The sequence below is a fragment of the Porcisia hertigi genome, chromosome 35 (assembly GCF_017918235.1).
Source record: "Porcisia hertigi strain C119 chromosome 35, whole genome shotgun sequence".
In the NCBI taxonomy this organism is placed as follows: Eukaryota; Euglenozoa; class Kinetoplastea; order Trypanosomatida; family Trypanosomatidae; genus Porcisia; species Porcisia hertigi.
This window is the reverse complement of record NC_090594.1, coordinates 874,290-902,051: the sequence shown is the minus strand read 5'-3', so window position 1 is coordinate 902,051 and position 27,762 is coordinate 874,290. Positions and strand designations below refer to the sequence as shown.

Below are 27,762 nucleotides of genomic sequence, written 5' to 3'. Positions count from 1 at the left end.
GGTATGTGGCGATGAGAGAGAAGACACACACCATCAATACTTTCTCTTGTAGATGTAGCCGTCTCTCTCACGCATGTCACTGCCCTGGCTATTGCGAACACCCCAGAGGGTTGTGGTCGCTGCGCCGGAAACACTCATGAGGAGACGCAGCGCGGCTGCAGGAACGCGGAGAAGACTCTGATCTGGACCGGTGCGATTACTTGCCATAGTGAGCGCCTCCTGCAACCCAGCGCGCAACTGCTGTTGGCCCTGTCGCCAGCCATCCACGACACCGGTGGGTTGGGAAGCACGTGACGGCTCTGCAATGGTGGACGCGCGATATTCTGGGGCTAGAAGTGCCTCGAGGAGTGAGCGACTCGCGTGGTAGGACCCACTTGTGAGCAAAGCTGCCATGTCCGACGTCTGAGTGAGCAGCTCCTGCATGAACACAGACGACGCGGTGCGGATTGCGTGATGCAACGCGGCGCCTCGGTAGTTTGAGAGCGGCAGCAGCAAAAGATCCTTGGCCGCCTCACCCACACGTGTCACAGCGGAAAGAGGTTGCAGTCCACAGCAGCACGCCGTCAGTAAGAAACGTACAGACACACAGTTTGAGTCCTCCACGATGCGCTGCAAAAGTGCGGCGGCGGTGCTGCAGTCCTCGATGCGCATGAACGGAATCGGGAGCGGAATCTCCTGGAGTGAAATCCACGACAACACCGGTATGCTGCGCAGGGCGCTGATCGGGCTACCCTCTGATAGAGCCGCCAGAACCCCCTTGTCGCTCTGGAAGGAGCCGGCAGCGGTCACTGTTGTGGGCAAAATCACCACACGGCGATAGAATAGCGGCGGCGCTTCGGTCCCGGATATGGTGCCTGCATCTGTTTCTGGCACAGCCGACAGCGACGCAGCGGCATTCGTTGCGCCTGTGTGGTTGCTCGGGGACGAAGCTAGTGATGCTGAGGTCGGGGAGAAGAATGACTGCACGAAATCAACAGAGGCGCCACTCCACGTCAGCGACGTCGGCTGCAGTCGAACCACCAGTGAAAGCTCACTACCCCCTTGCTGGAAATGGGAGACGGTGAAGGAAGCACGAGATGTCTTCATTACATCTCCACTAGCCGCCACACGCACGCCCTTTGACGAAGACAGCAGCCCAGTCAGCTCGAGTTGTCGCTCATCGTTTGCCCCACCGCTGCCGCCAGGCCTGAAGTCAGACAAGCCAGCATGGAAGTGCCCGCCGCTGCTGCCTCCCCTAGGATATGCGGAGCGCGACGCCGGTGGCTTGGGCGTGGCGGTCAGCAAACGATGTACATCGCTGGTGTCAATGCAATCGAATACCGTCGACTCTCCCACCACCACATGAAACCACAAATCCTCCTCTGAAGCTTGGGAGAATGTGTCCATTTGTACCGTGATGTCACGGCAACTGAGAACAAGCCGCTTGTTCGCATTGCGATCCCCAAATCCACTGCGACAGCCGCGATCGTGTAATCGCTGTAGCCGAGACGCCGAGGACTCCATGCTGCCAGTTTCTGCGGTGCATGTAGCATCTTTGTCCGCAGTTGTGGACCGGCTGCAACGCGAGAACGAGAGCCGCATCCACCCATCTTGAATGTGTGATGAGTCATGAGCTGGCGCCGCCGTGCATGCCGTGACGGGCGTCGCGTTCGTGTCAGCACTGTCACTGCTGCCGTTCGCTACGTGCTGCCCCTCCTCTTCCTGTTTGTCGCCGTCAAAGATGTACGATGCCGCCTGAGCCAAATTTGCACCCCGCGACACGATCTGCAGATATCCCCGCCGTTGCTTTCGCACCGCTGCCGGCATCAAGTCATTGCCTTCGTACAAACTGAAATTGATCGAACAACCACTCAAGAAGAACTCGAGCTCCACCGGAGGGTAGAGGTACTTGTCAGCGGTGTCGTGGAGATAGGAATCATCGGTGCAGTCGAGACGATTGAGCCGCACCGCCCTCCTCTCCCGCGCCGCCTCCACACGCCCACGCGACCAGCAGCTGAGAAAGTGCGGCTGCTGGTCACAGACGGCAAACAAATCAATGGTTGCCTCTTCGGATTCACGGGCATCGCCGGCGACAGCATTGGAATCCGCGCGATGGTCGCGATGGCGGTCATCGCCAGAGGACAACAGCGGGGACGCAGGACGGTCAGCAGGAGCTAGCACATGCCATTGCATTTGTGCTCCAGACGCCACTGTATCCTCCAGATCGGAGAAGGACGAGGACATTGAGCAGATCTTAGAGGCGGCAGCACCCCTCGGCAGTGGCGGCATGGGTGAAAAGGATGACTCTCTTCGGTGCGTACCGCATACAGCGCCCATTGATAAAACCGCCCGACCTCCTTTGACTTTCACCCGCTCGCCTTCGCCACCGTCGTCGTCGTCGTCGCTTGGTAGGGAAATAATATCCGCCATTTCAGAGCTGTACTGCAGCGGCGGCACGACTTCAACAAATGCCGGCGACTGCGAAGTCGAGCTTTGACTTGGCGGCATCCTCTTCTGCTTGATGACATGTTCGTTCGGGGAGGCAGGGTTTACACTGTGGCGCACAGGAACCCAGGGAGCCCCATCGAGGAGTTGAGCAACGCGTCTCTGATAAGCCTCATAGAGCTGCGGATCTCGCCCGTGAGAGGCGTGTAGCGCATCGAGCCAATGATCGTAGCCGTACGCATTCGCACTGCTCCCGCGCGCCGAGAAAGAGGCGCTGAAACCACCACCAGCACGGGCAGACGACGCCAGCTGTGCCTTTTCAGAGACACCCCACGGCGACACAAAAGCGCGAGACGCCTGTAACGGCGTGGTCGGGAGCGGGAGTGGGTAGTGAGATGTGTAGTCGTCGACACTGACCACAGTACGCATCGCTGGCGGTCCTAGTGGGGAGGGACGAGACACCTCACTACTTGCATCCGCCTTTGTATTCCTACTGCTGGTCATGAGGTGAGGGTTCATACGGAACGTCATGGGGGCACAGCTGCGCGCCACTTCCTCCGCTACCCACTCGAAGCCGGGCCCACTACGCATAACGAGAGCGGCTGGTGCATCCGCCGCCTTCAGGTCAGCCCCTGATCCCCACGCCTCAACAAGTTCGCGAAACACCTCAAAGGAATCCTTTGCCATGAACGCGGAGAGCTCGATGTGCTGCAGCTCCACCGACATAGCTGGCGCCAAATAGGCGTAGTCGATGGAAGGACCCACCTCTGCGTCAGCACCTCCGCCGGCCCCCAACGCCGACACACTTGAGCGCCGCGGGCGCACCGTGATGAGCAAGTTTGGCGTTTGCGAGAGCGGATCGAAATTGGCTGTTCTCGATGCGCCAGAATCATCGGTGCACCGCCGAACATCCGCAGCGACCGAGGATGACGAGGAGCGGGCGGCAGTGGAAATTACCTCGCAAAGGCGCACAAAGCCGGCGCTCTCGAGGTCAACGCCCCAGTCGTCGCCCTCCGCTGGCTCGAGAACCTCGCGCACAAGCATCTCCACGTCACAGTCGTTGCAGACGTAAAGCGGTAATGGTGTGTGCAACCACGCCCACGCACGTGTTGTCAAAGGAGCTGATACATCCGCGGAGGCAGGCGCTGGCAACGAGGTGGCAGACGATCTCGCTGTAGCACCGCTGCCCCGCAGCTCGCCAGGTTGCATGATACCCTCACTCGCTGCTGTTGACAACGATGACATCGGCGGTGTGGCAGGAATATGTACCAGTACCGAAGCGCGCGGCAGCAACAGTACCGCAAGCGAGCGACCGGCGCCGTGAGGGCGGTACGTAGCCATGAGGTTCACAATGTCGACATGCACCTTCGTCGTCCAGAGCGGTTCCTCAGAAGCGGGCGTGGAAACCCCCTCGGCCGGGTTGCTCGCCTCACCGACATCTCGGACCACGAACTCGCCCGGCGCCACAGTGCCGCCCCCACCACTAAAGTACTGCTTCAGCACCGCCGCCAGATGATCGCCACTGTACGCAACAGTGTGATGAAGACTTAGCGCAGTCAGCTGTAGCCACAGGTGGCGACAGTTAGATGGCGCTGGTGCAGTGATAGAGTCAGTAGGCGCCAGCGGTACAGTGCAAGGACAGTCTGGGGAAGGTGCGATAGGTGGCACACCTGCCGTTTCGAGAAAACGCACCTCGCACACACCGCTCTCACGACCGGGGAGCGCGGGCGCGTGCGCGGCTGATTCGGGAGTCGAGGCGATCAATTCGAGCTCTCGAACGTAGGCACCCCATATTTCAGTCAGCGCGCGTGAGCTGCGGCCAACCCACTGGTCATTTCTGTTCGCATTAGCCCCATCTGAATCCTCTTCGCCCCTGCAACCCGCCTCCTCCTCCTGCTCCTCCTCGTTGGTCCGCGCATCTGTGTAACTTTGAAGAAGTTGCACCAAAGTGCCCTGGCGCCGGTGTCCAGAGTGGGCTGTCTGGGAACTAGACATGTAGTAAGCCAAGTCTCTGATCGTGCCGCCCATCTGGCCGTGCGACTCAGGAGGTGAACTGCCTGGGCCTCCGTAATTGGATGCGTAGCTTGTGTAAAGCGACGACACTGCTGCGGCCCCACCAGCCTCTCGACCATCGCGAGATGTCAGAGGCGGCTCTGGCTGCCGTTCCCACAAGGAAAAGCCTCCCAATCGTAGACGCGCGTAGTTTGCCTTCCCAGCCCTAGCGAGGGCGCCATCACCGCTCAGCCCGCACACCGACACGTCCACCAGCAGCATTATGTAAAGGTGGTAGAGACAGTTCAAGTCCACCAGACAGCGCCGCTGGGCCTTCGGAAGACACCGATAGAGCGGCTCCCCAATCACCTGACCCATCGGGGAAAGACGAGGCGCAAAGAGCCCCAGACGTATGCGGCTGATGCGCACATCGAGTGACGTACACGTTGTGTCCAAGAGGCGCCAGAGCTCTGGAACAGCCTTCCGCAATGAGCCTGCGACATCGCTGTTATCATGGGTGATGCTCTCTTGAAGCTTGGGCTCTGGGGTATGGTTCGGAATGCTGTCGCTCCCTGCACACCTGTCCACACTCGCCTCCACAGAGCCGAGGGTTGTGGTCTGCGCGCATGACATAGCGAACGCCTCTGCAAGTAAACCGGCAGGATGCTCTAGCGGTTCCTCACGGCACTCGCTAGGCCGCACGACACCCCCAGAGTGGTTCAAAGATGGACTTTCATCTGAGACACCGGCCAACGACGTGCCCGCTTCACCGGGGAGAGGTAGACTCTCTAACTGCACAGCAGCTACTGCTACAAGAGGAACTCGGTCACCGGATGGCGCGGTACTGGTTCGAGCCCTCGCGGCAGCGGCTACCCTTCCGGCGTGTAGGCGCTGGCGGCAGCGCGAAAAGGCCAGCAGAAGCTCGTTCACGTAGTGCGTGGCGAGCAGATAGTCATCTTGCGTCAGTGCAGTTGTCGTGATTTCGCCCAGCCGCACCTGCAGCGCCAGAACTCGCTCCAAAGCTCTCCAACCACCTCCCGCAAGACTAGGGAGACTCGTATGCGTCACGCTTATGTTCATTTCGTGGCTATAGTTAACTCGCAACAGCTCCGACTTAGTCTCCTCTAGGATATCCTGGAGATAAACTACCGCCTCACGCCACTTGACCGAGGTACTGGCGGGAGTATAAACCGTGGAAGCAGGAACGGTCACGTCGTCGCCGCGGGTAGCTGTCGTAGCAGAGGGCGTGTGCACCACCTGCAAGTCGCGCAGTGAAAAACGCAGCCACTCAGGAAGAAAGCGTGCCCGTGCGTCCATGTCCTCGGGAAACCCAAGCTGTTCCTGCACAGTGATCGCTGAGGCAACTGCTGCCTTGTCCACCGACTTCGGCGATGGCGCGACGTTATTCCCGTCCTCATCGACCCGCCGCGCTTGGCGGCGAATGAATGAGCGGTTGTGACGATGGGTATCCAAGCTTGACTCTCGCAGGCGCTGCAGAAGGCGTGAGAGCAACAACGACTCCGGTGCAGGTGGAGTTGGGGGAGGGGAGTCGGTGGACCTAGAGGCACCACCAAGAGGATGTGATGAGAAGTCCAGTGACGCGGGGGGCGCGTTCGGATTCACAGGGAAACGTATAGACGCATCGACGCTCTCCAGGAGGACCTTGACCGAGCTGCGGGTTCGGATTACTGGAGATGGAGACGGTGCTGATGGGGGCGGGGAGAGCTTGCCAGCTGGCGAGCCTGTGGGGCTAGCCAGTGTCTCTGCAGCGCGACTTGGCACCGCCTCGCACCCTTGCTGCCCATCGCTAACGCGATAGATCAACTCTTGGACAGTGGTGCCGTAAACTGCAAGAACCTCCAGGAGCCCTGGGTCAAGTTGAACAGATATGTTGGCCAGACCAACCACCACAGTTTCTTGGTAGATGCGCAAGCCAGGGGATAGAGGAGGGCTCAGTGATGCACCGCTAGGCTTTTGCTCCTGGAGTGGTGGTGTGGAGCGGTGAAAGAAGACCAGGGCGTATGGGCTGCGCTCTGCGTGCATGACCCTTGCGGGTCGCACTGAGTGAGACAGTACAGGCGCCCAGAACGGTAAGTCACGTGATTTAGTAGCTGGAAACGAGGAGGGTATTTCTGTGCTATGCTGCCCGGTGGCAGAAGTAGCATGACGATACTCCATGAAAGAAACCGAGCCTACACCAAGAAAAAGGCTCGCGCCGCCGCGAGTATTGGAGCTGCTTGCTGCAGCGTTTGTCCTCCTAAGCTGCTCTGTGACGGCACGGTCGACAAGCTTGTTGTCAAAGATTCGGCGGTAGATCTTCCGTTTCTTTGCCGATTGCTGGAAAATGCCACTGGCAGTCGGCGATGACGTGGGTGACGACCGGGGCACCTCCGCATCGATGTTCGGAAAGAGTACGTCGACATCGCGCATCACGTACGTCAAATGCGGTGTGGTGAGGATCTCGTACACGGGCAGGGATACGCCAGCATCCGGGTGTCTTAGCGTGTTGGTCGATTGTGGATCAAGAAAAGCAAGCTGCCGCGAGGAAAGCGCACAGCGCCACGCACGCGCCACAGCGCTCGTGTCCACGACGGGCTGTGTCAACAAGGTAATGGAGCCTCCACTACAATGCACACTCACATACTTTGTGGCGGTGCGCATCTGTGTAGCGGTCAGGGCGGCCTCGGTCACAGCCTTGTCAATGTCTATTGGTGCCGCCACTACTTGCTTCCCGAGCTCTGCCACCGTGCGGATGGGCTGCACAGGCGAAGGGTATGCAGAAAAGCCCTCTTCAGAAGCTGTGCCCTCGCCAGAATCAGCCGTGCAACCCAATACCTGTCTTATCATGCCCACCAGATGCGCAACCTGCACGGTTGAGAGGACAACGCTCCAACCTTTGGCAGCGTTTACGGCGATGAGCACCTTCGGCGAAAGCGAGACGTCTGCAGGGACTGACAGAGGTGAGGTCGAGGGAGTCGCGGTGTTGGCTGCTGACTCGACACCTCGACGGGCGACATGGACCGTGAAGGGTGCGCCATTCACGGAACTTCTGGCATCACTCGCGGATTCCTCCAGGGACTGCCCTAGACTAGCCGTTGTATGCGTGGTGGGGGTCGCGAATATCAAGTCGTCTAGGGAGAACTCCGACGGTAGTGGCCCATCGTCGGTCATGACGTGAACATAGCATTGCCAATCCTGTATACTCGCCGTGCATTGCATGTCTTCCACAGACGCCGCGGTGGAGTCGTCCACAGTAAAACGTAGTCCTCGACGACACGATAAATGCAGCACACGTGTGCCCCTGCGCACGCAGAGCGGCACCCCCGCGGCGTTTGTCTGTCCAGCCGCCTTAGGTCGTCCGCTGCAGCGGCCTGCTGTGTCGGTGCTGCGCACGAGTGACCCGGCGACCCCTACGGGCGGAACGCAGAAGGTTAGGCGCACCTCTTCCACACCTACCGTGAGGCCTTGCAGCTGCTGCTTAAGGTAGGTCATCAAATCCCCAACAGTGTGGAACCGCGTCGAATGACCTTCTTTGAGGCTGCCCGGCCTATTAACAGCGTCGGGGGTTGGCGATGTGTCGTCAGTGACGGAGTCGCCGCGTTCCGCCTCTGTGGGGTCGAGTGAGCTACTTTGATCGCCACCCCTGTGTTGTAGAGATGAGTAATCCTCAATGGAGTATGATCGTGCCAGCGTTGCCACCTCATCGTGTCGAGTCAGCGTCGACGAGAAAAACGGGGGTGAGCTAGGCGATACATCTTCGGAATCCTCTGCAGCAGAACTCCCTGCCACTGCTGTGGCCGAAAAAAGGGGGTCTGGCTGAGGTGGAATGTCGTCCTTCGCATCTGATGGCCCACCTACGGGCTGGGCTACTAGACAAGGAGCTGCTGTGTGAGATCCTCCAGTCGAATCGGCAACCGCCGCGGTGGTCAAGTCAAAGACCATATCCATCGAATCCACCGACAGTGATTTTTGCGACATCACTTGGCGTAAAAAAGGGAGAAGACCGGCGGAGCGGATCTTGCCGCTCAGTAGCCGCACCGGCAGACTGCGTGGTGCACTGGCCTTGGCACCCTCCCTTTTCTCCGATTCTTCTGGCGCAACAGCAGCAGCGGTCTCATTATCCGCTGAGTCACCCCGGGGTTGACTCGGTGGCGGAGGAGTCGTTCGAAGAGCAGCATCGGTCTCACTCAGCGTGCTTCGTCCTTGACCACTAAAAGAGAGAGTACGGTGCTGGTGCTGGTGCTGCACAGCCGCTGCTGCCGCTTTGGACGACGCGACAGCCGACGCGTGCGATGTCTCACGCAACACGTCAACAAACGGATTATAAGCAGGGTCGAAGAACACCTCATTTACACGCTCTTCGTTGAGGTGGAACGTACTCGTCTGGTAGTCGTAGTGACCAAAGTTTTTGAAAATCTTTCGCTGCAATGGAAGAAGCAGGTAGGCGTTCACAAAGTTCATAGTGCTCTCACGCAGACACGTCACTCTCTTTTTTCTACACACACACACACACACTGACAGACAGACAGAAGTCTTCTGCTCTCAACCTCCTGTGAGAATGCACCCAACTCTAGTGAAACGTGCACAAAGATGTGAATCGCCGCGGATAGGCGGGGATCTCGAGAGAGTGCGTGTGTGTGCTTGAGTGGTGGTGGTGGTGGTGGTGGTGGTGGTGGGGAGGGGGCTGGTAAAGGGCAAACTAGGAAGCCTGAGATGGACGCTGCTCACAGACCGACATCATCACACGCGGCGGTAACAGACTCTCCTAGAGTCACTCGACGAGAAAGCAGAGTAGAAAAGGGTGTGAAGAGAAAAAAGGGGGAAAAAAGAGCACCTTGGGAAAGACGAAAAAAAAACAAGTTGACCACTGGAAACACAGAAATAGAGAAATAGAGAGAGAGAACACCTTCAAGATAACGTACATACCCCGAGGGGAAAAAAAATGACAGCAAAGGGTGAGCGTGAGTGTGAGGCGCCCCCGGAGGTGTGGATAGCGCAAGAGTACACAACCAGCGTGAACAAATAAAAAGCAACTACAATGGTGAATAAAAGACCCGCGCCAGACCCCTCAAGTTGAACGGGAAAAAAACAAAAAAAGCCAACTGTAGAGCACACGCACTCGAACGCACCTTCCAACGAAAGCGAGGGAGGAGAGGAGAGAAGATCGCCGCTGTAGACGGCGAGAGTCACCTCGACGGGCACACGGAACCGAGCACTCCCCGGGGGTGAGTGTGTACGAGACGGTGTGTGGTTGAGTGGTGTAGGTTTTATGTGCACTGTTGTGAAAAGGGTGGTATGGAGATGAAGCCTCCAGATCCGATTTTCGATGATCGATGTTCAGGGACGCCAAAGACGATGGCAGCACAGCCCCCTCCACGAAATAACAAAGTTACGTTGCGCTCCGTGGGGAAGGGGGGGGGGGGGGCAAACGAGTAGACTCGAATAGGATTACAACAAGGGGTGGAAAAAAAAAGCCGATGAGCTTTGCGAGGCAGGGAAGTGTGCAAGTAAGGTCTGAATCTGCACACACGTGAACGAAAAAAAATCAGTAAGAGCAGAGGCACGGACTATTGGCAGAGGGGGGGAGGAAGGAAGAGGAGGAGGAAAGTCCACAGAAGCCTTTGCAAGCAACGTCGGGTGACAGTCACTCATGCGAAAGAGAGAGAGAGACGCCACGCCACGATATATACAAATATCAATCAGCATCGATGAAATCATGCATGAGTGTCGCAATACGGGTGCGAAATACAAAGCAAATGTTTAGCAACCGAAGGGGGCAAGAAATCCACCAAAGAGCAAGCGACCAGGAGAGGGGGGGAGTCAAGCGCATTGCCATCATTCCAGGTGTTCACCTCTTTTCACTCAGTCACACCCTCGCTGTGTCAGTGTGTAACTTCTAATTTTTTTTATCTTATATTGCTTCCTCTCTAGTCACGAAAGAGACAGAGGAGAGCAGACAACGTTCACCTCATAGGAAAGTTATTAAGCAGTTGATTGCGAAGCACAGACTAAACAGTTGCAACAAACTCGTCGGGGGTGATCTCATTCCACATATTTGTTGCCCCCCCCCCGGATATATAATATAATATAATATAATATAATAATATATATATATATATATATATCCTCTGGGGGAGAGAAAGAGAGAGAGACAATCACTCATATGCCACCTCTCTCCCCGGCGTGGCGTAGTAGAGTCAGGTATCACACACACCCTCGCGTCCTCGATGCTTCGCTTGCAAATGGGGCAAGACAGTTCCTTTCCCGGGCGCTGAAAGTTGACTGCTGTGCATCCCCGCACGCCCTTCGGACGACAGTGCCGCGTTTATGCTACGTGTACTGCATGTGACGACAAAGTGGTTCAGTCGCACACGCAGCGGCGGCTCCGTAACAGGGAGCTTCAGTGCGGCGGCGTGGAGATTGAGAAGGGCCTGCAGTACATCGAGCGGATCCCGCGCACTGCGACGACGGCGCACGCCGAGGGGCGACCAAGCAGCAACAAGGTCATCCAGCGATCTCTCGATGCCCTGACCCTGGCTGTCAGCTCCGTCCAGGGAAGCCCCTGGAACATCCACGAAAAAGTCCTCGTTGTCTCCCCACGACGACGAAGCAGCCATCCGCTGCCGCTGGAGCGCCTCTGCAGTAAACCTCATCTTCTTCCACCACAAGGACCCTGTGGGGCCATAGAGAGCTTGATACAGTGGATCTGAACGATAGTAAGCCGCGAGTTGGTGGGGCCAAAGGGCGTACTCCGACGTGAACCAACGACGACGAACGCTAGGGAAGGGAAAAAACACGTCGTTGTGAGCGGTACGCAGTGTTTCGTGAACCTCAACGGTGCGACGGAGATGGTGCGGGTACTCATCGCCAGTACACACTTCTCTGGCAGCTAGCTGGAGTGCGTCTCGCGCATCCAGGTGCGTGCTTGCAATGTAATCGTTTGTATCCGTCGCGGCCCATTCTGGTGCAGCGACTTCTGCCTCTGCGGCATGGCCGAATATCGCAATGACACCGTGCGGACGCAAGGCGCGGTGTGCGAGAGATAAGTGCCACGGGGCGTCGAAAAGCATCTCAAGGGCAAACACGTTACTGGGCAACACAACAAGGTCCAGAGAGCCTGGGGGGACGTCCTCGAGTGGGGAGTACAGGGAAGGCATCTGAGCTGTAGAGGCGCTTGTGAGATGGTTACTGACGCCGTCTCTGCGTGGCACCTGTAACGCTGGCGGCGGCGTCACGGGTGAAACACCACCCGCACGACCTGTAGAGTTTGTACTCGGGAGCGCCAAGAAATCTCGAGTAGCAGCCGCATCGGTTGCCTTGCCTGCCATGTACTTGCGTGGAGTCAGGGCACCGACGTGAGCAGCAGGGATGTGCTGCCGACAGCGATCCCAGACGTCCCGAGCCTGTACTTTCGATACGGTGGATCGACAAATCACCAGACAGTCCTTATAGAAGGGAACAGAGTCCGCCAGCACGGCGAGCCATGCGTCAAGCGGCTCGGGAAAAAAGCCCTGTGGTCCATGTGATGGGCCCTGTAAAGCATGCCCGTATGGCGACAGGAGCTTTCGTGCCGATGAGGGAGAAGCTGCTGATTCACCACTACCACTTTTCAATTTGCGATGGCCTCGTTGTGAAGCCGTTGATCGCTGCCTCAGCACACCCGCAAGAGTGCCAAAGCTACGTGGCTGAGATCCGGCAAAGCCTACCCGAAACAGACGGCCCTCATACTTAGTGGATGACGACACACGTAAGGACATGGAGACGCAGAATAAAGAAAATGTTTCGTGGGGGAGCACGAGAGCGCAGGGGTGTGTATAAAATGAGCACGCCCTGCTCCTCCTCGCCTTGCCCTCTGCGAATCTTTTTCTTTTTTTTCTCCTTTGCCCGCGCGCAGATTCTCTCGGGAGCGGCAGAAGTGCGGGAAAAAAAAGAAAAGAGAGGGTGAAAATGATTTGAAAAAAAAAAAAGACAGCCCGAAAGCCATGAGACAGAAATGAGATGTGGGTTAGAGTGAATTCGGGGGAAGGGGGGGGGGCGCACAGGGAAAAAAAACGTCACTGGGCATATATGGACCTACTGCTGTTTTTTTTCTATAATGGAAGGCCACCACAGCGGACACCGCTGGAGAAACATCGCTTCTCCTCCCCCCCCCCCCCTCTGTGCGCAGATGCGAAATTGAAGAGGGGGGCTGAATCAGCACAAGCGATCGCCATTTGATGCGTTCTCCCCACTCCCCTCCAAACATGCGATACTCTTGACCACCTCGATGAGCCTCTCAGACAACACAGATATCGCTGCGAACACGACCGAGATCCAGCCATGCAAGTTTGGCAACCGATTCTTTTCCACTTTTCTGTTTCCTGTTACCCTCCCTTCTTCAACGGAAAGGGAGTGGGGAGTGCACTGTAAAAAAAAAAAAAAGGAGGGGGCGTGCTGTGAACGTTACCCACAGCCGTACTCAACAGTAACCATCAACAACAAGAGCGAGGTGCAGTAAGAGTTGCATGTGTGGTGGAGGGAACTGCGCCGATAGCGATGAAACGGATACACGGGGTGGTGAGATGGATAACGCTGCGGGGGGGGGGGGGTGCGTTTCGCGAAGCAAACATCATCTATTTGCCTGGAATGTATTCCGCCATTAATACTTCCCCAACACACACACACACACACACTTCTCACGCTTGGCGTACACGCGTCGTCGCGCGAGAGGGCTGTACACGCACAGGCACGCAGGTACGCAGGCACACACGAGGCGCGCTGCTGCCACTACGAAGGGCCTTCAGAGACCCGACAAAATCGAATGCGGATCTGAGAAAACTAACAGACGGGAAAGAAAGGGGGGACATCCAGATGATGAGCACCGTATACACTAGACCGAAGTCAAAGCAGATTTGAAGAGGGGGGCCCGCTGTTCAAGGAAGCCCACCCCAGCCAACTTTTTCGTCTGATTAGTCGGACTTTGCATTACAGCATTTGTCATCCTGTTGTGACCATCGCCGTCGTATCCCCCTTTCAACCCACAACCACCACGGCTACGGGTAGGGCGCAAGAAAGCTGACCTCCGGAACTGCCTGCTGTGGTGACTTTTGCCAGCTGCTGTGCGCGTGCAGCCCATCGTTCATCTCGTTACGTCGGATGGTCTCGCGCCAGATACCCGAGCGGAAAAACTTGGTGTGCTGTGAGAAACGCCACTGAGTTCCGCTGCGCGGGTTGTACCCAACAAACTCGGTCATCTTCGGTCCACGCTGCAGCTCATCAATAAACATGTAGCGCATGCGCGTCCACGGCCGTGGGACCAGCGGCGACTCTGCCAAGCCGCACCTCAAGCCGTAGCGCTTGAGTGTGTCCTGAACGGGCTCCATTGCCTCTGCTAGGCTTGCGTGCGGCAGCTTTGAGTAGAGTAAACCACCTGGTCGGAGCTCGGCAAACAGGGAGCACTGCTCGATGGCATCCATACCGATGCGAAGGTCGAATTCGCCGTTTGGCTTCGAGAGACCCCACTCGTCTGGCTGCACAAAAAGAGGATTCAAAACAACAGGGATGCACTGACCAGTGATGTAGAGCACGACTGGACCAGCACGGATGGCGTTGGTTTGATCAGTGGCGTCTATTGTCTTGGCTATCGCAACAGAAGAGGACAAGGGCGTAGGACTTCGACTGACGCGATCGCCATAGTTCGGTTTCGCGTAAACCGCCTGTTCCATGTGGTATCCCGTGATAAGGCGCGTCGATGGAGACCGAAGCTGCTCCAACCAACAGAGCGGCACAACCGTAGTGGGCAGGAGGGGGTCAACCAAGGCATCCTCCACACGAATCGAGCGACGGTGATTGCGAGACATAATCTTGTAGTCGATGTACATGCTGCCACACTTCATGCGGAAGTGGAAAACACGGCAACTTCGCAGCATTATGAGAACGACCAGTCAAACACTTGGTGGGAACTACAGCCTTGAGATGTCGAGTATGAGGTGACTTTTTGTATTTTTATGCGTGCACGTGTGCGCGACCAACTCACTCCCGGATGTGAGCAGGAGACAGAGAAGACAGACAGACAGACAGATGAACGCTGTGAGAGCGCTAGTATTTCCCCGTCAACTGCGGAGAGAGGGGAGGCGCTTTCACTCCTGAAAAAAAAAACGCTGCCTTCACTTTGGAGCGAATCGGGCTCTCCTATGGAAAAGGAGGGGGAATGGGGGAAGGGGGGGAATGGGGGAGGGGGAGCGAATGAAGCGTTTCAAGCACAGGCAAACGTGTGGAGAAACACCCCATACATGGGTGAGACGAGGACGAACCATGTGACATGGAGAGGGAACATCGAAAGAGAATTGGGTGCAGGAACAAAAAGAAAATAGACGGCGCATTGAAAGGAGGTAGAGGACTCGCGTAGTGACACCGACTCATCGGCACAGCGAAGCAGGTGAAGAACAGAGGCCATTGAAAACAGCAGCAAGGACCAAACAATAAAAAAAGGCGGCAGTCGAACGCGAGGCACACAAAGCATCCGGGGGAGCACATGAATGCATAGATGGCGATGTTTTCCGCCAGAGCTCACATTTTTGGAGCGATGCGCTTGCTCTCTCTAGTTCTCAATATTCTTTGAAGGTGGTTTGCGGGAGAAGGGAGAGATGCCCTGCATGCCCGCATGCTCCCATGCACCCCCCTCAGATGACATCCATCACTCCAGGACAGAGGATCCGGTCAACGCGTACAGGAAACCAGTGCGAAAATCGGGGTCACCTCCCCGCCCAAGGGAAATCACCCTTCGTTCTCACGGTACCCGGAAGACGCTGGAGTACCTCTCTCTTGGATGCGTTGCCTGTTTTCCTCAAAACGCAGCGCGGAAAAATGCACAGATACACGTGCTTATATCTATATATATATATATATATATGAAGAGGTGGGAATACATACAATAACACAATCGCCAGGATAGAAGCAAAACACAGGAAGTGGGTCAACACTTGGGAAACGAGAGGCAAAATACCGTAGGGGTGCCCAGCATTTAGGGGGGGGGGAGGAGGGAAGGGGGGAAAATAGAGGGGTGTTTGCCGGAAGCAAGGCGGAGAGTGACATAACAAGAGAAAAAAAAGGGAAAGGGAGAGAGATGGAGCACAACAAAGCGCATCTCAAAAACAAATGTTGAGCAGGGCGAGAGCGGGGGCGATCAAATCAGCATATACATATAAATATATATATATATATATAAACATATATATCTATATACATACGCGAATTCCGCAGACAAATTCTGCGTAACGCTACCCAGCGACAGTTTATGGCATGCAGGTGACCGCGGCGCCATAAAACTCATTACCGCGCACCCCTGCCGCTCCTTCCACACATGATCAGCTGCTTTTCCCCCACTTTCTTTTTTTCCTTCTGCTCACCTCCTCCGCCCTCAAGCCCACTGTTCTCTGTGCACGTGATCTCAGCATGAGCTCTCTCATCGCCTCTATGACCATACTTCCGTTCTGCTTACACGAAGCCCTTGCCTTTGACGCACCTACTTGCTCGGGTACTGCACAGCCTTCTGCTGCTCAAGCAACTCGGCGAACTTCTGCTTGAAGTGCTCAGAGTGCTCGTGCATCTTCTTGTTGAACTTCTCCGTGTGCTCCTGGATCATGCGCTCGAACTTCTCGTAGTGCTCCTTCATCTCGGGAGACAGTGTCGACTCGTCCGGCTTGTCCGCGAAGAACTTGGCGTTTTGCTCCTGCATCTTCTTGTTGAACTCCTCGTCCAGGCGGTCCAGCTTGGCCGCAAACTCCTCGTACGTGGTGGCCATGGTTTAGAGGCGGGCAAGTGCAAACGGGAAAGGGTGGCAAAAATAAAAGGGGTCTTCTGTGTCGTTTGGCTGTGGAGGCAACAGTCTCAGGGAACGCGAGCTCTAGAAGAAAAGGGAAGTGGAAGACAGTGTGTTGAGGTGCTGAGAAAACAAACTTTCAGCTCGGGGAGGGGAGGGGAGGGGGTGGCACCACGAGGCGAACGACGCAACGGTAATGGTACAAGAGTGCACGTTGCGCCAAACGAGGAGCGCGCAGAGCATTATGTATTTTGTTGGTCCGTTACAAGGCAGTGAGTGAGCATGTCGTGCCCAAGCGCAACGCCGAGGGGACAAGGTTCGCAAACGATAAAACAAAAGACGGAGGGTAGAAGTTAGGAGTGATGAGTGGGTGAGTAAAATCAGGAGAAGGAGGGAAGAAGAGGCGGCGCAGGAGCCCGCTTACTGTGACAAAGCAACATTAGCCCACATAAACGCACGCACACGCACACGCACCCCAGCCATACGGACAGCGAGATGCAAACGGCAGACTCGTGCACTGAGAACGACAACGTGCGGGAAACTCCTACACGTGGACAACTGTACCTGCCTCTCCGGCCTTAGAACTCAACAAGAGATGCACTACAGTGCCAATATGTTTGTACAGTGTATGTTCTTTTTTTTGCCTTTCCTCCTATTAATTCCTTTTCTACAGGTCTTTCCTTCTGGTCATTCCGGGCGACGTGGCCTGGGTGCTTTCACCCACGTACCACTCGCCACCCACCCCCGCTCCCTTGCCGCATCGCTATCCAGAATCACCAGCACCGTTCCTTTGTCCTTCACATTTACTCCCCCAAACATCTCTCGTGCGCACCAACTGCAGAGCTGCTTGCGAGCCAGGCTGCGCGAGTTTTTGGTTTCACCTCCACCCCGTCTATATAGATACATACAGAAAAAAAAAAGCGAGACAGCATCGAGCAGCAGCACAGAACTCTGCAAAGGCGCCACCACGCATAGAGGAACAGCGGCGGATGACAGTGGCGAGAGAGGAAAGGTAGAGCCTGGCGAGAGGGACAGACAGAGCGGTGCGCAGCCGTGCGTCTGCGGTAAGTGAGGTGGCAGTGCCACAAGCGCAGCCCAGCAGGCGCACTAATACACGTGAAACACGCATGGTACGAGTTGGGAACGGGGGAGGAGTGGAACGTAATGGGGAAGAGGCAGGCAGGCGAGTGGGGGCCTCGCTGCTGGTGGTGGTGGGGGTGCGCCGCTGGGTGAGAGAATGAGATCTGAGAAAAGGGAGTCAAGCAAAGTCAAGTCTAGAAGATAAACAAAGAAAATACATAATATACCCATGTCAGGATGAAGAGAAGAAGAAGCTAACGAGTTGGAAACGAGAAGAAAGAGACACGCGGACAAGAAGGCCCTCCCTACTCCAAACCGTGTCGTCAAACACGTATGCCGACTGCTGGGAGAGGGAGCAAGAAGACGGTGAAGATGCCTCTGGTGGGGAGTGACGGTGTTTGCGCCTACCGTTCTCTCCCCACCCCCACCCCTCCTTAGCCCCTGATGTGATGGATACCTGAGGTTGCAGGACGGGAAAACCTCCCCGGGAGTCTCGAGCGTCAGCGCACGATGCAGGAGTCCTCGCCAGTCGCAATGAAGTGGCGCGGTCAGAAAGACCACCCCCTGCAGGTGTGCGCGATTCGCCCTGCCTTGCCTTCCCCATCCAGCCCCTGAACAATTACGCCACAGAACTGAAAGCGGGTGAAGAAAGATACGCCCTCATCGGGCCCCACCACCGGTTTCAGCGCCGCTCCGCCGCCTCTCCACGGCGCACAAGTCGACAGGGATTTTGGGCACTGGGAGGGAGAAACAGAGAGAGGAGTGCGGGCGTCCCAACGCATACACAGGGACGCCCCGCCCACCGCTCCCTGGCAAGAAAGAAGACCCCGAGAAAGGCCATCACAGAAGCACCCCTCTCCCCTCTGCAGCCGCCGCCAAGATGGAAGAATAAGGGCAAGTGGCACGACACCTCCTGAACGCGCGGTAGCAAAAGACCAGAGGACTTTGACGCTCCTACTTGCTCGGGTACTGCACAGCCTTCTGCTGCTCAAGCAACTCGGCGAACTTCTGCTTGAAGTGCTCAGAGTGCTCGTGCATCTTCTTGTTGAACTTCTCCGTGTGCTCCTGGATCATGCGCTCGAACTTCTCGTAGTGCTCCTTCATCTCGGGAGACAGTGTCGACTCGTCCGGCTTGTCCGCGAAGAACTTGGCGTTTTGCTCCTGCATCTTCTTGTTGAACTCCTCGTCCAGGCGGTCCAGCTTGGCCGCAAACTCCTCGTACGTGGTGGCCATGGTTTAGAGGCGGGCAAGTGCAAACGGGAAAGGGTGGCAAAAATAAAAGGGGTCTTCTGTGTCGTTTGGCTGTGGAGGCAACAGTCTCAGGGAACGCGAGCTCTAGAAGAAAAGGGAAGTGGAAGACAGTGTGTTGAGGTGCTGAGAAAACAAACTTTCAGCTCGGGGAGGGGAGGGAGGGGTGGCACCACGAGGCGAACGACGCAACGGTAATGGTACAAGAGTGCACGTTGCGCCAAACGAGGAGCGCGCAGAGCATTATGTATTTTGTTGGTCCGTTACAAGGCAGTGAGTGAGCATGTCGTGCCCAAGCGCAACGCCGAGGGGACAAGGTTCGCAAACGATAAAACAAAAGACGGAGGGTAGAAGTTAGGAGTGATGAGTGGGTGAGTAAAATCAGGAGAAGGAGGGAAGAAGAGGCGGCGCAGGAGCCCGCTTACTGTGACAAGGCAACATTAGCCCACATAAACGCACGCACACGCACACGCACCCCAGCCATACGGACAGCGAGATGCAAACGGCAGACTCGTGCACTGAGAACGACAACGTGCGAGAAACCCCTACACGTGGACAACTGTACCTGCCTCTCCGGCCTTAGAACTCAACAAGAGATGCACTACAGTGCCAATATGTTTGTACAGTGTATGTTCTTTTTTTGCCTTTCCTCCTATTAATTCCTTTTCTACAGGTCTTTCCTTCTGGTCATTCCGGGCGACGTGGCCTGGGTGCTTTCACCCACGTACCACTCGCCACCCACCCCCGCTCCCTTGCCGCATCGCTATCCAGAATCACCAGCACCGTTCCTTTGTCCTTCACATTTACTCCCCCAAACATCTCTCGTGCGCACCAACTGCAGAGCTGCTTGCGAGCCAGGCTGCGCGAGTTTTTGGTTTTACCTCCACCCCGTCTATATAGATACATACAGAAAAAAAAAAGCGAGACAGCATCGAGCAGCAGCACAGAACTCTGCAAAGGCGCCACCACGCATAGAGGAACAGCGGCGGATGACAGTGGCGAGAGGAAAGGTAGAGCCTGGCGAGAGGGACAGACAGAGCGGTGCGCAGCCGTGCGTCTGCGGTAAGTGAGGTGGCAGTGCCACAAGCGCAGCCCAGCAGGCGCACTAATACACGTGAAACACGCATGGTACGAGTTGGGAACGGGGGAGGAGTGGAACGTAATGGGGAAGAGGCAGGCAGGCGAGTGGGGGCCTCGCTGCTGGTGGTGGTGGGGGTGCGCCGCTGGGTGAGAGAATGAGATCTGAGAAAAGGGAGTCAAGCAAAGTCAAGTCTAGAAGATAAAGAAAATACATAATATACCCATGTCAGGATGAAGAGAAGAAGAAGCTAACGAGTTGGAAACGAGAAGAAAGAGACACGCGGACAAGAAGGCCCTCCCTACTCCAAACCGTGTCGTCAAACACGTATGCCGACTGCTGGGAGAGGGAGCAAGAAGACGGTGAAGATGCCTCTGGTGGGGAGTGACGGTGTTTGCGCCTACCGTTCTCTCCCCACCCCCACCCCTCCTTAGCCCCTGATGTGATGGATACCTGAGGTTGCAGGACGGGAAAACCTCCCCGGGAGTCTCGAGCGTCAGCGCACGATGCAGGAGTCCTCGCCAGTCGCAATGAAGTGGCGCGGTCAGAAAGACCACCCCTGCAGGTGTGCGCGATTCGCCCTGCCTTGCCTTCCCCATCCAGCCCCTGAACAATTACGCCACAGAACTGAAAGCGGGTGAAGAAAGATACGCCCTCATCGGGCCCCACCACCGGTTTCAGCGCCGCTCCGCCGCCTCTCCACGGCGCACAAGTCGACAGGGATTTTGGGCACTGGGAGGGAGAAACAGAGAGAGGAGTGCGGGCGTCCCAACGCATACACAGGGACGCCCCGCCCACCGCTCCCTGGCAAGAAAGAAGACCCCGAGAAAGGCCATCACAGAAGCACCCCTCTCCCCTCTGCAGCCGCCGCCAAGATGGAAGAATAAGGGCAAGTGGCACGACACCTCCTGAACGCGCGGTAGCAAAAGACCAGAGGACTTTGACGCTCCTACTTGCTCGGGTACTGCACAGCCTTCTGCTGCTCAAGCAACTCGGCGAACTTCTGCTTGAAGTGCTCAGAGTGCTCGTGCATCTTCTTGTTGAACTTCTCCGTGTGCTCCTGGATCATGCGCTCGAACTTCTCGTAGTGCTCCTTCATCTCGGGAGACAGTGTCGACTCGTCCGGCTTGTCCGCGAAGAACTTGGCGTTTTGCTCCTGCATCTTCTTGTTGAACTCCTCGTCCAGGCGGTCCAGCTTGGCCGCAAACTCCTCGTACGTGGTGGCCATGGTTTAGAGGCGGGCAAGTGCAAACGGGAAAGGGTGGCAAAAATAAAAGGGGTCTTCTGTGTCGTTTGGCTGTGGAGGCAACAGTCTCAGGGAACGCGAGCTCTAGAAGAAAAGGGAAGTGGAAGACAGTGTGTTGAGGTGCTGAGAAAACAAACTTTCAGCTCGGGGAGGGGAGGAGGGGGTGGCACCACGAGGCGAACGACGCAACGGTAATGGTACAAGAGTGCACGTTGCGCCAAACGAGGAGCGCGCAGAGCATTATGTATTTTGTTGGTCCGTTACAAGGCAGTGAGTGAGCATGTCGTGCCCAAGCGCAACGCCGAGGGGACAAGGTTCGCAAACGATAAAACAAAAGACGGAGGGTAGAAGTTAGGAGTGATGAGTGGGTGAGTAAAATCAGGAGAAGGAGGGAAGAAGAGGCGGCGCAGGAGCCCGCTTACTGTGACAAGGCAACATTAGCCCACATAAACGCACGCACACGCACACGCACCCCAGCCATACGGACAGCGAGATGCAAACGGCAGACTCGTGCACTGAGAACGACAACGTGCGAGAAACCCCTACACGTGGACAACTGTACCTGCCTCTCCGGCCTTAGAACTCAACAAGAGATGCACTACAGTGCCAATATGTTTGTACAGTGTATGTTCTTTTTTGCCTTTCCTCCTATTAATTCCTTTTCTACAGGTCTTTCCTTCTGGTCATTCCGGGCGACGTGGCCTGGGTGCTTTCACCCACGTACCACTCGCCACCCACCCCGCTCCCTTGCCGCATCGCTATCCAGAATCACCAGCACCGTTCCTTTGTCCTTCACATTTACTCCCCCAAACATCTCTCGTGCGCACCAACTGCAGAGCTGCTTGCGAGCCAGGCTGCGCGAGTTTTTGGTTTCACCTCCACCCCGTCTATATAGATACATACAGAAAAAAAAAGCGAGACAGCATCGAGCAGCAGCACAGAACTCTGCAAAGGCGCCACCACGCATAGAGGAACAGCGGCGGATGACAGTGGCGAGAGAGGAAAGGTAGAGCCTGGCGAGAGGGACAGACAGAGCGGTGCGCAGCCGTGCGTCTGCGGTAAGTGAGGTGGCAGTGCCACAAGCGCAGCCCAGCAGGCGCACTAATACACGTGAAACACGCATGGTACGAGTTGGGAACGGGGGAGGAGTGGAACGTAATGGGGAAGAGGCAGGCAGGCGAGTGGGGGCCTCGCTGCTGGTGGTGGTGGGGGTGCGCCGCTGGGTGAGAGAATGAGATCTGAGAAAAGGGAGTCAAGCAAAGTCAAGTCTAGAAGATAAACAAAGAAAATACATAATATACCCATGTCAGGATGAAGAGAAGAAGAAGCTAACGAGTTGGAAACGAGAAGAAAGAGACACGCGGACAAGAAGGCCCTCCCTACTCCAAACCGTGTCGTCAAACACGTATGCCGACTGCTGGGAGAGGGAGCAAGAAGACGGTGAAGATGCCTCTGGTGGGGAGTGACGGTGTTTGCGCCTACCGTTCTCTCCCCACCCCCACCCCTCCTTAGCCCCTGATGTGATGGATACCTGAGGTTGCAGGACGGGAAAACCTCCCCGGGAGTCTCGAGCGTCAGCGCACGATGCAGGAGTCCTCGCCAGTCGCAATGAAGTGGCGCGGTCAGAAAGACCACCCCCTGCAGGTGTGCGCGATTCGCCCTGCCTTGCCTTCCCCATCCAGCCCCTGAACAATTACGCCACAGAACTGAAAGCGGGTGAAGAAAGATACGCCCTCATCGGGCCCCACCACCGGTTTCAGCGCCGCTCCGCCGCCTCTCCACGGCGCACAAGTCGACAGGGATTTTGGGCACTGGGAGGGAGAAACAGAGAGAGGAGTGCGGGCGTCCCAACGCATACACAGGGACGCCCCGCCCACCGCTCCCTGGCAAGAAAGAAGACCCCGAGAAAGGCCATCACAGAAGCACCCCTCTCCCCTCTGCAGCCGCCGCCAAGATGGAAGAATAAGGGCAAGTGGCACGACACCTCCTGAACGCGCGGTAGCAAAAGACCAGAGGACTTTGACGCTCCTACTTGCTCGGGTACTGCACAGCCTTCTGCTGCTCAAGCAACTCGGCGAACTTCTGCTTGAAGTGCTCAGAGTGCTCGTGCATCTTCTTGTTGAACTTCTCCGTGTGCTCCTGGATCATGCGCTCGAACTTCTCGTAGTGCTCCTTCATCTCGGGAGACAGTGTCGACTCGTCCGGCTTGTCCGCGAAGAACTTGGCGTTTTGCTCCTGCATCTTCTTGTTGAACTCCTCGTCCAGGCGGTCCAGCTTGGCCGCAAACTCCTCGTACGTGGTGGCCATGGTTTAGAGGCGGGCAAGTGCAAACGGGAAAGGGTGGCAAAAATAAAAGGGGTCTTCTGTGTCGTTTGGCTGTGGAGGCAACAGTCTCAGGGAACGCGAGCTCTAGAAGAAAAGGGAAGTGGAAGACAGTGTGTTGAGGTGCTGAGAAAACAAACTTTCAGCTCGGGGAGGGGAGGGGAGGGGGTGGCACCACGAGGCGAACGACGCAACGGTAATGGTACAAGAGTGCACGTTGCGCCAAACGAGGAGCGCGCAGAGCATTATGTATTTTGTTGGTCCGTTACAAGGCAGTGAGTGAGCATGTCGTGCCCAAGCGCAACGCCGAGGGGACAAGGTTCGCAAACGATAAAACAAAAGACGGAGGGTAGAAGTTAGGAGTGATGAGTGGGTGAGTAAAATCAGGAGAAGGAGGGAAGAAGAGGCGGCGCAGGAGCCCGCTTACTGTGACAAGGCAACATTAGCCCACATAAACGCACGCACACGCACACGCACCCCAGCCATACGGACAGCGAGATGCAAACGGCAGACTCGTGCACTGAGAACGACAACGTGCGAGAAACCCCTACACGTGGACAACTGTACCTGCCTCTCCGGCCTTAGAACTCAACAAGAGATGCACTACAGTGCCAATATGTTTGTACAGTGTATGTTCTTTTTTTGCCTTTCCTCCTATTAATTCCTTTTCTACAGGTCTTTCCTTCTGGTCATTCCGGGCGACGTGGCCTGGGTGCTTTCACCCACGTACCACTCGCCACCCACCCCCGCTCCCTTGCCGCATCGCTATCCAGAATCACCAGCACCGTTCCTTTGTCCTTCACATTTACTCCCCCAAACATCTCTCGTGCGCACCAACTGCAGAGCTGCTTGCGAGCCAGGCTGCGCGAGTTTTTGGTTTCACCTCCACCCCGTCTATATAGATACATACAGAAAAAAAAAAGCGAGACAGCATCGAGCAGCAGCACAGAACTCTGCAAAGGCGCCACCACGCATAGAGGAACAGCGGCGGATGACAGTGGCGAGAGAGGAAAGGTAGAGCCTGGCGAGAGGGACAGACAGAGCGGTGCGCAGCCGTGCGTCTGCGGTAAGTGAGGTGGCAGTGCCACAAGCGCAGCCCAGCAGGCGCACTAATACACGTGAAACACGCATGGTACGAGTTGGGAACGGGGGAGGAGTGGAACGTAATGGGGAAGAGGCAGGCAGGCGAGTGGGGGCCTCGCTGCTGGTGGTGGTGGGGGTGCGCCGCTGGGTGAGAGAATGAGATCTGAGAAAAGGGAGTCAAGCAAAGTCAAGTCTAGAAGATAAAGAAAATACATAATATACCCATGTCAGGATGAAGAGAAGAAGAAGCTAACGAGTTGGAAACGAGAAGAAAGAGACACGCGGACAAGAAGGCCCTCCCTACTCCAAACCGTGTCGTCAAACACGTATGCCGACTGCTGGGAGAGGGAGCAAGAAGACGGTGAAGATGCCTCTGGTGGGGAGTGACGGTGTTTGCGCCTACCGTTCTCTCCCCACCCCCACCCCTCCTTAGCCCCTGATGTGATGGATACCTGAGGTTGCAGGACGGGAAAACCTCCCCGGGAGTCTCGAGCGTCAGCGCACGATGCAGGAGTCCTCGCCAGTCGCAATGAAGTGGCGCGGTCAGAAAGACCACCCCCTGCAGGTGTGCGCAATTCGCCCTGCCTTGCCTCCCCCATCCAGCCCCTGAACAATTACGCCACAGAACTGAAAGCGGGTGAAGAAAGATACGCCCTCATCGGGCCCCACCACCGGTTTCAGCGCCGCTCCGCCGCCTCTCCACGGCGCACAAGTCGACAGGGATTTTGGGCACTGGGAGGGAGAAACAGAGAGAGGAGTGCGGGCGTCCCAACGCATACACAGGGACGCCCCGCCCACCGCTCCCTGGCAAGAAAGAAGACCCCGAGAAAGGCCATCACAGAAGCACCCCTCTCCCCTCTGCAGCCGCCGCCAAGATGGAAGAATAAGGGCAAGTGGCACGACACCTCCTGAACGCGCGGTAGCAAAAGACCAGAGGACTTTGACGCTCCTACTTGCTCGGGTACTGCACAGCCTTCTGCTGCTCAAGCAACTCGGCGAACTTCTGCTTGAAGTGCTCAGAGTGCTCGTGCATCTTCTTGTTGAACTTCTCCGTGTGCTCCTGGATCATGCGCTCGAACTTCTCGTAGTGCTCCTTCATCTCGGGAGACAGTGTCGACTCGTCCGGCTTGTCCGCGAAGAACTTGGCGTTTTGCTCCTGCATCTTCTTGTTGAACTCCTCGTCCAGGCGGTCCAGCTTGGCCGCAAACTCCTCGTACGTGGTGGCCATGGTTTAGAGGCGGGCAAGTGCAAACGGGGGAGGGTGGAGAAGGCTATGCGGCTGTATGTGTAGTCGTATTCTGAGAGACGTCTTCTGGGGGAAGCGGGAGACAAGGAGCTTCAAGGAAGAAAAAGGAAGAGATCAATTGAACGGTGGGGAATCCCGGGGAGTTTTTCTACGAGGTTTTTCCTGGAAGGTTGTTTCGCTCTTTGGTTGGCAGACGTAAAAATAGTGGAGGCTGTGCTGTGAAAAGGACACCCTGGTGAGAAACAAAGCACAGGTGTACAGGCAACCGAAACGATCGTGGAAATGAGTACAAGTAGAGATGCAATGAACGGGGAAGACCTGGATGCGAGAACGCATGGATATCGCGCTATCGAGGCACGCTACGCGCATCTCTTAATCACATATAATCGGTGGGGACTTGGGTTCCGAGGAACGCAAGGGGTCGCCCCATTTTGACTGCTTTGAACCCCGCGAGACAGCGGAAGGGAAAAGAGACACCCACAAACATCCCATTGCTCACCCCTTCCCGCGTGGTACTCTCCCGGTGTGCGAGCAGCGAACAAGGAACAAAGATTGAGCTCCTCTCTAGGCAGACACCTCAGAAGAAAGCCTGGAGTTCAACTCGTGTGAGGTGCTTTGCAAAAACCTCATTGAATTACCCCGAGGGAATACCTGCACATGTGCACACACAGGAAAGCACGCAAACGCCACGTGCAGCTGCAACGGGTCGTGCATGAGAGCCCATTTCTCAACATTCGCTATGACATTCCCCTGCCCAGAAAAAAAAATGCAGAGCGCCGGGGAGTACTTGAGATTGATTTTCTTTTCTGCTGGCGCAAGCATACACACAGAGAGACATCAACATTGCGTAGCTGCTGTTCGTGTAGACCTTTCCCACTTATCGTGGCTTAGGAGAGAGGGTTTGTGGTATGGAAAAAAACCGACAATAGACAGAACAAAATATATAGAAGAACACAAAACAGCTTTTAAGATCAAGACAAAAAAAACACAGGAAGACCAAAAAAAAACAGAAAGGGGGAGAAAAAGGAGGGAGGTTCACGCGCACACGTTTTCACAGACACAATATACCGACAGAGAGAGAAAAGGGGGAAAAGGGGGAAGAGGGGGGGGGCGGGGTGGTGAGGTGAGGTGAGGTGAGGTGTGGTGTGGTGGGGGATGGAAGATGGAAGATGAGAGAGGAGTGTCCAAAGCATGAAACAAACACGAAAAGGGGGAGGGAGGGGGGCTATTCTAGGCCTAATGCAGGTGAAAAGACACAAGAAAAGCTGACACAAGGCGGCAGAGAAAAAGAGACTGCTACAGATAGGTACACGCAGACAACGAGTTGAATACAACATCAGGGGGTAAAAAAAAATAAAACGTGGGCTGCGTCAATGCTCCTGATAGCAAGCTCATCGATGTGTTATGCTTCCCTGTGAGCATGTTTCTCGTCCGCCGCACGTCATTTTCGCCAAGATCCGGAGATACACGCCCCCCCATATGCCAGTCGTAGTTTGTTGCAACGGCGGCCGCCCGGCAACCGGTAAAAGTTACATACCCAGCGGGTGAACAGATTGTACACTCCTCACAACTCCCTCCTCCACAGTACCCCTCAAATTAGCCGTACCTCTCTCCCTTGAGCCCATTCCCACACCCTCACCACGCCCTCCTCCTTCTCCGCTAAAAACAGGATCCGGAACTCTTTCCCCATTTTTCCGAATTTGATCTCCTGCCTTTTTCATCTTTGTTTGGGGGAGAGAGGGTGTTTCCTCTTCCCCCCCCTCCCCTCAACCTCTCTAGTCTCTCTCGTCCTCTTTCACCTCTCCTCCCTACCACTTCCCCCCCCCTGTTGCTGCACTGGTGTGTGTACGCAACCCCACCACCGCCCAGACACCCACCCACAGACATCAAACTTTTTTTTGCCACGGTTCGTGTTATTTTTGGTTTTTATCGGTTGTTTGGTTTCTCGGCTAAAACTTCCAAATGACGCGTTACACTGTGACAATAACATCAACACCAGTAATAAAATATTTTTTAAAGGTGCACCATAGAAAAGTGTGCGCGAAACACGCACAAAATCAACATATGAGGCGTACTTATACACGCATTCAAACCCAAGAGACAGGCAAACGTAGAAACCGAATGTTAACGACCATCAGCGAAAGTAGAAGGGGAGAAAAAGAGAAACTCAAAAACGGGGGAACGTGCACTGCTGGATTCCTCCTTTCTCTTCCCTCTTTGCCAAAGCGCGCCCTCTCACCCTA

General features: G+C 55.9%; 8 protein-coding genes across 8 annotated transcripts; all 8 read right to left on the bottom strand.

The window, feature by feature from the left end:
• Window positions 1–33: 33 nt before the first annotated feature.
• JKF63_01222 (uncharacterized protein) lies at window positions 34–8,877 on the bottom strand (the record flags this gene model as incomplete). Its single annotated transcript, XM_067897270.1, has 1 exon — window positions 34–8,877. The coding sequence occupies one exon, from the start codon at window positions 8,875–8,877 to the stop codon at window positions 34–36; it is 8,844 nt and encodes a 2,947-aa protein (XP_067753427.1).
• Window positions 8,878–10,613: 1,736 nt separating this feature from the next.
• JKF63_01221 (uncharacterized protein) lies at window positions 10,614–12,173 on the bottom strand (the record flags this gene model as incomplete). Its single annotated transcript, XM_067897269.1, has 1 exon — window positions 10,614–12,173. One exon carries the CDS (start codon window positions 12,171–12,173, stop codon window positions 10,614–10,616), a length of 1,560 nt encoding a protein of 519 aa, XP_067753426.1.
• Window positions 12,174–13,448: 1,275 nt separating this feature from the next.
• Window positions 13,449–14,324, bottom strand: JKF63_01220 (uncharacterized protein; the record flags this gene model as incomplete). The annotated part of the gene is made up of 1 exon (XM_067897268.1): window positions 13,449–14,324. The coding sequence occupies one exon, from the start codon at window positions 14,322–14,324 to the stop codon at window positions 13,449–13,451; it is 876 nt and encodes a 291-aa protein (XP_067753425.1).
• A 1,595-nt stretch (window positions 14,325–15,919) lies between these two features.
• Window positions 15,920–16,198, bottom strand: JKF63_01219 (uncharacterized protein; the record flags this gene model as incomplete). The annotated part of the gene is made up of 1 exon (XM_067897267.1): window positions 15,920–16,198. The coding sequence occupies one exon, from the start codon at window positions 16,196–16,198 to the stop codon at window positions 15,920–15,922; it is 279 nt and encodes a 92-aa protein (XP_067753424.1).
• A 2,052-nt stretch (window positions 16,199–18,250) lies between these two features.
• On the bottom strand, window positions 18,251–18,529 carry JKF63_01218 (uncharacterized protein; the record flags this gene model as incomplete). The annotated part of the gene is made up of 1 exon (XM_067897266.1): window positions 18,251–18,529. One exon carries the CDS (start codon window positions 18,527–18,529, stop codon window positions 18,251–18,253), a length of 279 nt encoding a protein of 92 aa, XP_067753423.1.
• Window positions 18,530–20,571: 2,042 nt separating this feature from the next.
• On the bottom strand, window positions 20,572–20,850 carry JKF63_01217 (uncharacterized protein; the record flags this gene model as incomplete). Its single annotated transcript, XM_067897265.1, has 1 exon — window positions 20,572–20,850. One exon carries the CDS (start codon window positions 20,848–20,850, stop codon window positions 20,572–20,574), a length of 279 nt encoding a protein of 92 aa, XP_067753422.1.
• A 2,046-nt stretch (window positions 20,851–22,896) lies between these two features.
• JKF63_01216 (uncharacterized protein) lies at window positions 22,897–23,175 on the bottom strand (the record flags this gene model as incomplete). Its single annotated transcript, XM_067897264.1, has 1 exon — window positions 22,897–23,175. The coding sequence occupies one exon, from the start codon at window positions 23,173–23,175 to the stop codon at window positions 22,897–22,899; it is 279 nt and encodes a 92-aa protein (XP_067753421.1).
• Window positions 23,176–25,222: 2,047 nt separating this feature from the next.
• JKF63_01215 (uncharacterized protein) lies at window positions 25,223–25,501 on the bottom strand (the record flags this gene model as incomplete). Its single annotated transcript, XM_067897263.1, has 1 exon — window positions 25,223–25,501. One exon carries the CDS (start codon window positions 25,499–25,501, stop codon window positions 25,223–25,225), a length of 279 nt encoding a protein of 92 aa, XP_067753420.1.
• Window positions 25,502–27,762: the final 2,261 nt, after the last annotated feature.